The following is a 14,150-nucleotide window of genomic DNA, read 5'->3' as shown; positions in this document are numbered from 1 at the left end:
AGTAGTATAGCGTAAACTATCGTACGTAACTCGTCCAAAATGTGTGTACCGGACTCGTATGGTAATCCCGTACTCGACTTCGTCTCGCACGGGAACGACCACACTCGTCCGGTAAACACTTATTTTCAGGACTAGTAACGTAATATACTATTACATTGAATCTCCAACAAGAATTTGAGGGGTTTATGGCTTTTAATTAAAGCGGGGTTTAATTCTTCTATATATATAAAATAGCATCGGCTAGATAGGTTACTAACAAATAAAAGAAATAAATGCAATATTGGTTTTATTTTAGAAATATTTACACGACTGGTTTATTGTATTACTGTCCTGCAGGTGGCTGTGAAACAAAAGGTGATAATGGTAATCCAAGTGGGGTTTGGTAACACTCTCTGAGCTTCCTTAGAAATAGAGATGACTCTTGACAAAGGAGTGAGGATGTTCCAGCTTCAACTTTTGTTATGTCAATCCATAGAAACCTTCACAGCCTCATCCTGTCTATCCTTGATCTAAGAGTGCAGAATACTAAAACAGGGATTGTATGTGTTTTTGCCTCAGATTTGATTTTGAAGGTCTGATACAAAACCAGCAACGCTTTCTCTTAACACTATATAGTTGGTCCTGCTTGAGCTGTCAGATGCAGATTGTATTTTCCAATTAAGTTGGTGGAATCAGCAAAGCAGATCATTTAGGTCTAGATCGTTATCATACTGAACAAAGAAGACAGACCACTGATCCCTTTGAAGCCCCCGTTGGGATTATTCTGCACTTTTAAAGAGGGTCCATCAAGTTGGCTCTAACTGTTATAGTGAGGCCAACTGCTCAGTAATCAATAGTAAAACTATAAGTTTACCGTCATTAAAAGAACACAAATAAATAAAGCCGAGAAAACCGAATGGTTGACACCTACCAACTGCGTACCTATATTCATATAAAATTTCTTGGGGTGTCTAGGAAAAATATTATTTGTTGACTAAAGAAGGACACAAACCTTTATTAAACGGTTATACCTTTTACCTTTTACCTTCTGTCGTGAACTTTTACCAGAGAAGACTGGATTGTTCATGTCAATAAAAAATTAAAACATCACTTCATACATAAAATTGAATATGAAAACATTTAACTATCATTAATATTTACAGAGTACAAATGGCGAGCAGGGAGGAGAGTGAATCGGCAAAAAACTCGTCAATTGAGTAAAAAGCCATGTCCTTTAGCCACCGCACCAAGACACGTTCAAAGCGGTTTTTCTCAAGCAGTCTAACCCTAGTTGGAAGCTTATTAAACATCTTCAACGCTAAGTCCGGGAAGTGCTTTGAGGTCTTAACTAGCCTACGCCTCGGGATGTCCAGATTAGATCTGCTTCTTACGTAGTGGTCATGTATTTCGCTTCTGGTGGTGAAGGAGGCCTCATGTCGCTTAACATAAACCAGCGAAACCAGGATGTAGTTAGACGGTACGGTGAGTATGTCCAAACTCCGAAACAGGGGCCGGCAGTGATCTAGATAATCACTAGAGGTGATAATTCTCACCGCTGCCTTCTGCAGCAAAAGCAGTCTGTAGCACTCCAAAGCGTGCCCCCAAAGAAGCAGTCCATAGCTGATGTGAGAATGGAACAGGGCATGATAGACCACTGTTAGGTATTTGCGGTCAAGTAGGCTCTGAAGCTTCCGCAGCAGGAACAAGACTCTGGACAATCTCTTGGTGATCACATCAATGTGTTTATCCCAGGATAGCTTACGGTCCAGAGTGAAACCCAACAGTTTCAGAGTAACCTTTAAATCCAGAGAGAAAATAATCGTCAAAATAATTATTACAAGTGACATTACAACACTGTAATTACAACTATTGTTTTTTTTCTTTTTATTAGGGTGGTTGAGCAGGTATCTTCCTCTTTCATAAATTTTGTAGATGCATGTGTTAAAATCTTTTATTGGTCATATTTTGGGAAACAAGCAAAATACCCCTTACCTTTTGATAACTACAAAGCTATTTTTGAATGATAGGGCTGTAACAAGCATACATTTACAGCACTTATGAAAATACTTGGGGTCCATATGATTTAATGATTATAGTCAGTTGTCAAAGTGGTTATGTGAAGGCATATTAAACATTACCGTTCTCTACATAAGTTACTTTTTGTTTCTTAATCAAATTCATAGTTCATACCCTTGTTTAGTACCTATTAATGTTTTTAATATTTTTAAGTACTTCTCCTTTTTTTTGATAAAATTTTGGAAATTATGACATTGGTAAAAAATATACTGAAGCTAGTAGGAAAGGCTAAAAGGCTAAAAGGAGCTAAAAGGGGGTGTATTAGAGCAAGAACAGAGTTTGGGTTTATGGCCTGAGCCATTCCTGGCGAAGGGTCAGAAGACAGCTTCCACCATTCATACTATAGCTTTAAACATTCCCAAATGTGTAATTTGTACAATCAATAGTATATTGAAAACCACTCCTACAATGTATGGGTGAATAAAACAACATCCTAATTTATGTTGTAACGTAATTTTTATAACATAATTTTGTTATCCAATGACATAAGAATCAACAATATAGCTTTCACAATACAGTATCAACTTATTTGAATGTTAAAAATCAAAATCTCTATTATTTACAGAACTATGTTACAATATTTACATATTCGAACGTTTTTGTGCTGTTTTAATAAGACTTGTTGACAAACAATCAATTGATAAATGTATTAATATTAAGAAATATTTATAAACAGGAGACAGTGGTGTAGAGCAAGTTACAAGAACTCATAGAATACTGATTGAGACATATAAAATATGGAATGTAAATCTTAATAACAATGTAAATTCTATTACAGTTTAAAAATTAACCATATCATTCAATGTTCACATTTTCCAACATAATTTACCGCTCAATCCAGAGTCTTATAACAATTTATTCACACAAGATGAAAACATTACATTTTATTTCTGTTTATATTTTGTTGACAAAGATTAGAAGCAAAAATAATCACAGAACTTCAATATTTAATTACACAACTTTTTGTTACCGGTACTAATTTCTTAAAATATTTGATACTAAGGAGATGAAATGCATTATAATCACATCATAAAGAGGCAGAGGCAGTCTGAAAACCTCTCAGAAAAAAACACTTACAGGTTCAAATATTTTATTAGATTTTAACTATTTCCAACTCATGTGTAATTAAAAGATTCGGTGTGGTAAAAAATAATACCTAGTAATGCGTAATTTAATTATACTAAATAGGACATAATACAGTAAAATAATATAGAACTAGTTAAAATAATAATAAAATTTGATAATTTATCTAATTAAACTGCATATAACTTACACTCAGAGTTTTAATTTTCTGTTTATTTGCTGAAAAGAAAAGTTCAGATTCTTCAAGGTTAAACATTGAGATAAGATTACTTTCATAGTAGACTTCTTTCAAATCTAAAATTGAATGCTTTGACCTTTTGATAAGCATGGCATAGTAAAAATAGCCAAGGTCTTTTTACTTTGTATACATTTAATGCCAAATATGATAAAATTGTGATATTCAACGAGAACTATATTATTTTCTAGTAATAATTTTTGCAAATATTCTAATTAAAATTTCCAAATAGGTTGTTGAATAGAGAAATTTTCCCTTAAAATTTTATCTGTTACAAATGCATACATTTCTGGATAATTGATTTTAACTAAGATTATATGGTGAAAAAATCCACTTTTTCAGTTTGTAAGCTTATCCGATAGGTAGATTTTTACAATATAAGAGGTCTGTTTTATAAACCACAAAACTATTAGTACTAAAACCGAGTACACATTATTGCATAATTGACCTGTTTTTATATAAATCCATTAAACTATTTTATAATACAGCCTACCTACTATAGAGTATTTATGTTTTGATCATTTTAATAATTTAACTACTAGTGACATTTTCTTAATTCTTTATAATAATAAACATATTATTTTTATCACTACAGATAGTTTAAAACATGGAAAGGTTTTAATAAAATGTTAAAACAATTATTTCAAGGAACTGGTCTTGTGTTAAATAGATACCGATTAAATAGCAAGTTTTATTAATTTTGAATCATAATAGGTCCCGTTTCAGCCATTTAAGGACCAGTGTGTAAACAGTGGCGGATCCAGAGGGGGGGCGAGGGGGGCGACCGCCCCCCCCTCGGGCATACATATACATATATTTTTTACTGCATGTAATACAGTAGTGCATACAAATTGCGTAAAATAATTTGTCACACTAACTTTGGACAAAGAAATGGTAAAAAACTGTGATTTAGGAGACTTAGTTTACACACATTTTTCGGAGGGGTACCCCCGAACCGCCCCTGACTCCCTGGTTCGCCCCCCCCTTGTGACTGCTCTAGATCCGCCACTGTGTGTAAAGCTCCAAAACAAATACAAAAAAGGTCGATTCAATTTCAGAAATATTTTTTCCTGATTTTAGAAATCATCCTAGTGTACACTTACACTGTACATTGAATACTAGCTACAGTATCACAAATTGGAATATTTTATTTAACTCACATAGGTTTGAACTTTTAAATCAACATTTCTCACCTTGCTCCGAAATAGCACAATAACCAGTAAAATAATTCAACAAGGTAAAATTATATGCCACGACGAAACATTTGACTAGTTATGTATTCAAAAAATTAATCGTTTTTTTTATTTAATAAGCTAAAATTAAATAATTGTAAAAATTAATTGTTGAATTCTGATTGTACTCTACTCTTTTTTGTAAAATTCCCATTGTAATAAATTCCTATGTTATTATTTTATTTTGTGAGAAAAAAATAATAAAAAATAAAAATCACACTGTTGAAGGACTTAAACCCACCCTATTTTTAATTGCGCTAAATTATTTCGCTTTACTTTTGCAATTGAATATTTATCTATATTTTTGTTTAATATTTTAAAGAAAAACAACAGTTTTTCTCAATATCACATAATGATTTTCATTACAAGGCGTGTCAATATAACATTCACCGTAGTTTGTCGATGTAGTAACGTGTAAAACAGTGAATAAAATTTCATATCCGAGCATATCTTCTATCCTACTGAAATATGTACATTACATTGTAATAAGTGTCTTAGGTACATTCTATAGACTAAGATCTATAAGTGCATAAAATTTTTCAAATTCAACACATTAATAAATAGTTTTCCAAGCTAGTCTTGGTCTCATAGCACCTTAAAATTAAGGATTAAGTTGTAACAATGCGTAAAATATATTTAACTGAATTTTTTTTAGTTGTTTCACAGAGCCACTTTATTTCTCAATTTTTAAATAGTGTTTTTATTTAAATAAAATATTTAGGAGTCATAGTAGAATATTGTTATAGTTTTAGATTTTAGTTACAAACTTCCGCTTAATTAACTTTTTGGTTATCATTATAAAAATGTTTGTTTTGTTTAAGTTTTATAGTTAAATAAGTTGGTTGAAATGAATATATTCAATAATATTTTGCACAGAGAAATACCGGTTACAGACGAAACACTCAATGACACACTTCAGTGGTGTCTAGCACCAGTGCTGGTGTCTAGGGCAAAGCCCAACATCACCCCCTCGCCATCATGTACTACAACGGTGGAGGAAGACCCTGTGTCTTGTGGGATAGATATTTCTGCACAATGAACTGCTCGGGCTCTTCCTTACTGGTCACAAATATAGTTCCGGAACAACACGCTAGAGTGAAAGCGAACGGTAGTCCCATAAGCGTGTTTCCTCGGTACCTTATTTCTCTGTGTCTTTTGCCTTTGGAACTATCAAGCAGTTAATAAGTAAATAGTTTGGGATAGAATTTATTTTGAGATAGTTAAATCAAATATTTTGTAAGATCGTAAATTTTTTCACCCCAACTGTAGAAAAGTAAAATGAACTTTTGTTTTATCTTTCACTGGTTTTCTTAATCATAATGTTCGGGTTAACCACCCCCAATAAATTATCATTGGTCCCAACAAAGAATTTCCGTGCAAATTTCTATCTGTCAAAGGCTTCAAATTTTGAATACGGGTTTTCTGATGCAAACCCAGAATAGAAAAAAGGGGCCCTGGTACCACTTGAGTTGAACAAGGAATTGAAGACTACTTTTAGTAAAAATATACAATAAATAACTATTTAAATTGCAAGGCATCTAGGTATGTCTACAAGTCACTTAATTTGATACTTTAGAAAACATACATGCATTGGAGTCGCGCTTAGTATCTCACTATCCGTATGGTCTAAACCTAACTACTAGATTACCACTGGGTAGTATATACTATACAGTGAGTTTGGATAGCTGGCAGAGTTCTGGTAACGTCTATAAATTAGATTCTTTTCATTTAAGTGAATCATTTGATGCTCTTAGTAACTAGATGACTGTGGGACAAAACACTGAAACCACAGAAGTTTAAATAAGAGTTTTCTTCATATAAGATTAGTTTGAACCTCACTTTGATGTTTTGGTAAAAGTTACATCTGAAAGGGTTTCCAAATTTTCAGTTTATAAAACTCTTAATTTTGTAAAGTCACTTAATAAAATAAATTTCTTAATTTAAGTGTCAGCTTGAGGCCAGTTCAACAATATTACCACTCGGTTTTGTATAGGTCCAATATTTGGAAACCCTACAACAAACTGTTTTTAAATGATATAAATGAGTATTTCAATTGACTATAAAATTAAAACAAGCAGATTTTTTTACAAACATAATAATTGGAAGTTTGTTTTGGCTGGGAAAGAACCAAATGCCAGATTCCTTAGCTGTTTCATGGGTACACAGTAACCCACTCCATTGGTCTACAAAAATATTGCTTACCATAAAATCACATGAGTAAAAATATCAAAGAAAGAGAACAATTGCCTTCGCTCCATAACAGATATTAGTGAATGAGCGCTATATTAATGTTAAAACTCTATACATGGCAAAGTGGAACAATTCCACCAGTTCGCGCAACTTATAAACATCGTTGGTGTCATCATAAGAGGCCCCTGCTTGCTATCGCTCGCTGCGTAGGCGAGTTACGCACACGAGTTACGTACACATAAACAGTCTGTGAGATTCTTCCTCAGGTGGGATCTCTGTTCTCAATGGCCTCCATGAGTTTCCGTTTGAGCTCGTGTTCGGGTATCTGCGACAGAGTCATCAGTTCGGCCCGTGACAGACGACTAAGCGGTGTTGTCTCGGGAAGGAACACATCGCAGTTCTCTACGACACTCATGTCACGAGTCTCTGGATTAGGTTCCTCTGCTCGCAAGATCGAGTCTGAACTCGCTCTTTTTCTGGGTTTGCCTGTAAAATGAGTTTAAGTTTGAACTGTGTTTACTAAAAAAGCTGTTGTAAATAGTATTTGTACTTGCTTATGGCAATCTGTCATTTGCATTGAGCAGCTATAGTTTCTGGCAATGCAAACAATCTGTCGATTTCTTAATGTAAGTTACAGGTTTCTGTGTCATTTGTGTACCTGTGTATTTGATAAAGCAAATCTTTCTTTTTTGCATGTAGGTATTTAATTCACAGGAACACAAAGGAGAGAAGATAGAATATAGGTACTGTATCATTAAAGCTGCAGAATAACTCTATAGAGGTTGCTCCGGGATGAATGGCTCATTAAATTATGTTCTTTTTGAACGAAATTGCCTACAGCTGGTCCATATGGGATAGCTACTGTCAAAAGTCAACGATACTACACTATCTCTGGACCAATATTAGCAAGAATAATATTTAATATTTACCTTCAAGTTTGCCTCAGTTCTTACCTAGCATGTAACCTATAGTCATCCAAAAACTAAAGCATAAAGGGATATTATTTAATAAATTTATCATTAAATTGAAACCTACTGTTAACTTTTCTTTGTCCCGCTTCCGTGCTCAGTTTCCTGTGTTTCTTCGGTAGGTAGGAGACGATCTTGGGCTTGGGAGCTGTGGGAGGTCTCGGCGTCTGCTCCAGGGAGGAAATCTGCTCCAGAACACTCAGTCCGGTTAGACTTCTGGAAGGTTGTAGTGTCTCACCCGAGGTCAGTCTGTCAGAGGCCACAGGCGTGTTATCCGGGGGGATGATAATCTCTATGAGATGTTCCTGAGAGGCAGTCGAAGCGGAAGTAGTGCGAGGGGGAGGAGTGGGGGGAGCGGTTGATGTTGTGGGAATTTCAGTGTCACAGTGAATAACCACCTTGGGAGTTTCTTCCTGAGGTTCTTTGAAGCGAGACAGTTTTGTCTTGAAGGACGGAGATTTGATGTCGACGTATCGGAAGCGGGAGGCGGCTGAGGCATAGTCGGGCGACTTTGGCAGTGTTTGCAGCAACCGCATCTAGGAAAAGATATTTTGTATGTATATCACAACTATCTGGGTACCGGTAGCAGAGTATAGTGCTCGCCTCCAAAAACCAAGATAACTTAGTTTGGATTCATTGCAAGATGGGTTCTGGACTTGAATGCCAATTGTCACTGGTATGAAAATTATGGTAATATACGGTCCACGTTAAATAATAAGGTCAGAGTGGGACTACCAAAACCAAAACCACCAAATGTCCTATGGTGAAAGTTAAGTGTAATTATTTTTCTTCTTTTACAAATTGAAGTTATTTTTTCAATCTACAGGAATCGTTGCTTGAGAAAGAAGTAAAGTGGAAAGAGTCAAGGCCTTTTCTTGGCATGACTACTTACTTAAACTCTACTTAATACTTAAATAAATATGTGCAGTCTGAAATTATTTTGTCCTACAGTCACCCGACAAAGTTGGCTTCCTTCTACTGTTTATAGTACAGAAAGCTGATAATTGCTGCATATTTATACTTTGCCGTACGGTTTATACTTTGTCGTACGGTTTATACTTTGTCGTACGGTTTATACTTTGCCGCACATCAGGATTCCAACGAAACAACACAAAACAGCGTGGTTCTATTATGCACGTAATCCGTGTACGCTTGGAAATAGGTTGGAAACACTTAAGGATAATAATACTATGAGCAGCTGATTGACTATTATAACTACGATTTAACTTGTCATTTCGTGTTTATAGTTTCGGTATTTCTGAACTTTCTGGACTTTTCTTTTAAACGTTTTTAAAACATTCCTACGATCTTAATAAACAAGAAAATACCTTTAATGCATTTTTTTAGGCGCGGAAACCACTTCAAATTACAAAAACATACGGAAATATATTCTCAAAACGCGGAGCACATTTCTTGCTGAGGAAAAATAGCGGAGTGATACGGACCGCGGGTACTACTTTCTCTAGGGCACCATTTGTGTTGCCAGCTGAACCTAAAAACGTGTTGTATAGTGTTTGAAAGACTAATTATTTATATGCTTTATAGTGACTGTAGGAAAAATATAATGTGTAACACGAGTGAAAAAGGCCTTTGCTGCACTCGAGGTCATTCCGTACTCGCCTGCGGCTCGTGCGTAATCATTGCTCTCGTGTGCAGCAAAGTGCCACTTTCACCACTAGTTACACAAATAACTATTTTCTCTTGGCTTTTATTATTGTTACACAAAATATTCCATATCTTACAATAGAACATAGTTTGTTGGCAATTTAGACGGTAATCAGTAATTTAATTATATCAACATGATGTGTTCGTGGCGCAATTTCACTTACCTAATTTTTATTCTTTACCAACTTTAGGGTGGATATGGAATGTTTAGTTCTCTCCATACGAGTCCTTAAAGGGCAACTAGCGACAAAAAAACACATACTTGAATGATGACACAACAAACTTACCGAGGTTGACTGCGTATTGATCAAGTTCGGACTCCTAGGAGTCATGCTGACGTCTGACGAACTCTCTGCATCCGAAGGACTCAGAAACTGAGACGAAGGCTTGCGATTGATAGACAGGTGACTGGCCCGGCGAGAGTTGATATCAGGCGGACTCAGGTTGGTATCCCTGCTCAGCCGTCGACCAATCGCCTGCGAGCTGTGGCAGTCGAGGAACCTGCCCGCCGCCATGTTGATATCGGAACTAAGCCGACGGATGCTCAAGTTACTCGAGCTCTTAGATCTGAACACGTCTTTACTTAGACGTCTCACCAAGTTGAGCCTACAACCAGCGAGGGAACAGCTGAGGGAACTAGCTTCTACTGGGGAGGAACCATCAGTAGGGTCTATAAGCTGCTATGTACAAACACTGCAGGGCTATAGCAGGGGTATTGGTATTGCGTTTACGTCTTCAAGCAAGACAGTTTGGCCAACATAAACATTTACTACATAAATAATTCTTTAGTTTCATCGTTTACGGCGTCAAGCAAAACAGTTCTGCCAACATAAACATTTACTACATTAAAAATTTGTGTCTCATCGTTAACGTCTTCAGGCAAGACAGTTTGACCTATATAAACATATACTACACGAATAGTTCTATATAGTTTAAAACCATTTAATTACAAGCAAGACAGTTCGACCTATTTAAACATTTAATACATACAAAATTCTATGGTTTTACGGTTTCACGATCATTTATGTATTCAAGCTAGACTTTGGCCTTTATAAACATTTACTACATAAACACTTCTATAGTTTCATTGTTTACGTCTTCAAGCAAGACAATTTGGGTTAACATATAAACATTTACTACACATAATAATTTTTTTAGTTTATTTCATTGTTTACGTCTTCAAGCAAGACAATTTGACCTAACCGTCAACTACACTACTACCTACACGTAGGCTAAAAACAATCTCTAAGTTAACTAATCAGGTAAAAGACATATGGATCGTAAAATATATTATTCTATACATCATAAGGCATTATTTGGTTATCAGTCACTATACACTCTGAAGTAAGTTGCTAGAGGTACAGAGTACTGCCTTCAGTTAAGCTAGATCCATAAAAGAATATAAACACACAGTATAAGTTTTCCTCGGCTAAACGTAAGACGCCAAGCCAAGTTACTGGTACCCTCTTTTTGTGTTGGGTAAACAAGCCAATTCCTGTAAAAGCTGTATAAGACACGCACCATTGCTATTTACTCCAAAATTTTGACACAAGACCCATAATTTGTCTTTCTTCATTTCAATAAATACTGAAAACATACTCCCATTGCAGAAGCTTTATATTAAATTTGTTTGGACAAAAACATTATCCCAAAAAACTTAAGCGAAAATACTAAATTTTTTTTCTTAAATGCCATAAATATAGGAAACTTGGTATCCATATTTCTCACACTTTCAGACAGAAATTATGTACTAATTTCCACGAGTATATCTTTTATGATATAACCAATAACAACCAAGTTTTTTGGCTGCTCTATATGTACCACCGACAATATACTTTACCTAGAATGTCTTCTTTGTTCTGGAGTGTGCTTCTTGACTTTTGGACTTTTCTCCTCCGGTAAAGTCAACATTGGAACTGTTGCGTTTACTACTTTCTCTTCTTGTTGTACTCTGTAATCGATGTAATTTTTTGTAATTACTGAAAAAATGTCACTAACATAGTCAAGTCTAAACAATTTTCTAAATCACAGTGGGATTTTATTTCTCTTATAAGTAGAATATGACAATATGGCTGTAAAATATTCAAGTCCCATCAAAAGTAGTAACGATAAAATTCAAACAGTAATAAAAGTCACACATTGAAATTAAGGAATTTTTGCGTATTCCGATAAAAAAAACTTCAAAAGACTAGTTTTACAATCTTACTGGTGTCTGGTTTGTCTCAATTCCAAGTGTAGTACATTAATAAAAACGTAAAAATTCTTATATCCATTAAGCTAAAAAAAATACTTAAACTATTTGTGTACTGTTTTGTGTTTGGGGGAAGTGTTTCAAAGAATGGTTTGACGCAAGGGTTAGCTTTGATCCCGAATATAAAGTTGGTGAATAATTTATGGCTGAAATCCCTTTGTCTTTAAGATGACAATGCTTACAGCCTCTGGCAGACGTGCGATTTGCATCTCGATAACAAGAAGTGTTTCTGTTAAACAGATTCTGGTCGGTTTTACTGAATTTGTCAAGAAATTTTAGAACACTATTATTTTTAATAGAAATTTCAGCTTCGAAAGCATCAACGTTGAGGTAAAAAACATTTCTGTGATTACAATTTCTTTTAACAGGAAAAAAATGGTTGTTTGAAATAATTTAGAAGTTTCTTTTTACTAAAATAGTGACAAACAACCTCTTTAAAGAGAATAAAACAAATTTTAGAAACTAACAAAGAAATTTAGTGTTAATGTGTAACTTTTGTGTACCGGTGTGTATTTTTAATTGTTCCTTGACACATTTTTTCAGGTAATAACTGAGCTCCTGTTCCTTTCCATGGAAGAAACTTATTTAAACACCTAAGTTGTATCTTAAGTTGTCCTCCTTCAAATATGATTTTAATCATTATAATTTTAAATAATTTTGGAAAATAATTTTATTTTATATTTGCGATGTTTTAAAACTGTAATCAGCTGGTCTTCATAAGCGATCACTTATGTAGAAACAGTTGATCTTAGTCAGAAACAACACAAGCTTAAAAGGCATCGCACCTATCCCAAAACAAGCTTTTATTTAGTGTTTGAATTAATATTCCGATTTACTAAGACTTATTAAGACTTCAAAGCAATCGTAAGGTATATTAGTGCCTATTTTAGTTGTGCCTGGACTGTACAAAACTGGGTCTCAATACTTAATAGAAAACACAGTAAAAATAGTTACTGTATCTGATTTATTAATTACAGAAAACATAGAATGATATCAACAAAAATGTTGTTGACCCAGCAAGAAAATCTGCTCCAGATTTTCAAAGATTGTATTTTCATATGTTGCCAAATAAAAGAAAACAAATACTGGTACTTAAAAAAAATGTTAATAAAATTACCTTCTAATTTCTTGTATCATTTCAAAAAATTGTGCTTTACTCCTTCTTCTGCGTCTTTGCTCGTGTTCCTTCTGGAACAAAATACAGCATTACGGAAAAATATTTTAAGCTAATGGAAATTTCAAAATATGTTTTTATCTTTACCTTCCTATGTTAGGTGAAAATATCAGTATCAATAAAGTTATTTTCTGGACACGTAAATTAATTACAGACAACATTTAAATTCGTTGATTCAAGTTCGTCAAAATTTTCACTCATAAAATTTTGTAAATTAGAAAACATAAGCATTTAAGTTAAAATAAATACAGTTATAAAATAAATAATGTGTTATAATTGTTATATGAATAACATATTTTTCTGAAAAGTAGAATCATAAAGAGTAGTTTAATATAACACAAATTACTTCAATAAGAGAAAATTATTATATATTTTATAGTCTGCATGATGAAACCTGTTTCCTGGCCGTCCGTTTACCTTGGAACTGGTCAATGGTTTAAGGCCAGGTAATCATTTTTGTACCATTGACAAACTATCTGTATTTTCTCACGTGAAATGAACAACAGCTTAACATTATACATGCAATGCATGCTTACAAAAATGCTTGAAGCTGGCACAAGGCATTAGAATTAATGACACCATATTAGATATAGCATACTATTTATAAAAAAAAAATACTGTATTTAAAGCCTTCAATAATTTGGTTTTTATTAGGAGTTGACAAATTTAATAACTTTGTAATAAATTATTTTATACTTTAGGTTATAGCAAATTAGGATCAATATGTTACACAGATAAATGTGTCATTTTTCATTAATTTTATTTTTAGATTAAATTATTTTTATGGTATAAAAGTTAAAGATATTTTTAAAGCACTTTATTTTTTATTTTTATTATAAATTTCTAAAAGCAATCAGCAATTGGCAAAGCAAAATGTTTTATTCGATCATCAGCACTAATACATGCTGAGAAAGCATTAAGCGGCTATGAAGCATGTAAGGAGTAATACAATTTATATATTTTTGAAATTGTAGCTAGTTAAGGAGAAGAATAATAGAAGATAAAAATTACTGTATATAGAGTTATTTCAACCTCAGAGCAGAATTAAAGAGTGATTAAAGCGTAAAGAATTACATAGAACTTACTAATAATAAAGAAAAATAGGAAAATGTTCAAATATTGAAGCAACACACTCAAATTAATTCTGCTCTGGAACTTAAGGAGGTTTTATAGTACTTACACTTACAAAAGTTTGATAATGTTGGGTTTTCCAAAGTGTATAATGCAAAAGAATGAATTTTATTTATTTGTTAATAATATAATTAAATTTATTGAAATATATTTCTTAAATATTACT

The 14,150-nt window shown here is 33.7% G+C and overlaps 1 protein-coding gene across 1 annotated transcript in view; it reads right to left on the bottom strand.

Moving 5' to 3' along the window:
• Positions 1-6,159: 6,159 nt before the first annotated feature.
• The window catches only part of LOC128995527 (uncharacterized), a 144,818-nt gene continuing 136,827 nt past the window's right edge, over positions 6,160-14,150 (bottom strand). Inside the window, exons 17-21 of the mRNA XM_054420546.1 lie at positions 12,797-12,867; positions 11,269-11,379; positions 9,716-10,034; positions 7,831-8,299; positions 6,160-7,281 (exon numbers count right to left, since the gene is read on the bottom strand). Coding sequence (XP_054276521.1) covers positions 7,058-7,281; positions 7,831-8,299; positions 9,716-10,034; positions 11,269-11,379; positions 12,797-12,867 — 1,194 coding nt within the window. The 3' untranslated portion in view covers positions 6,160-7,057. The remainder of the gene's footprint in view (positions 7,282-7,830; positions 8,300-9,715; positions 10,035-11,268; positions 11,380-12,796; positions 12,868-14,150) is intronic.

Source organism: Macrosteles quadrilineatus, unplaced genomic scaffold, assembly GCF_028750875.1.
Source record: "Macrosteles quadrilineatus isolate MER2022 unplaced genomic scaffold, UCM_ALF_1.0 Scaffold_5__1_contigs__length_97177068, whole genome shotgun sequence".
In the NCBI taxonomy this organism is placed as follows: domain Eukaryota; kingdom Metazoa; phylum Arthropoda; class Insecta; order Hemiptera; family Cicadellidae; genus Macrosteles; species Macrosteles quadrilineatus.
Note: the sequence above shows the minus strand (reverse complement) of the source record. Positions and strands in the feature narration are given on the sequence as shown.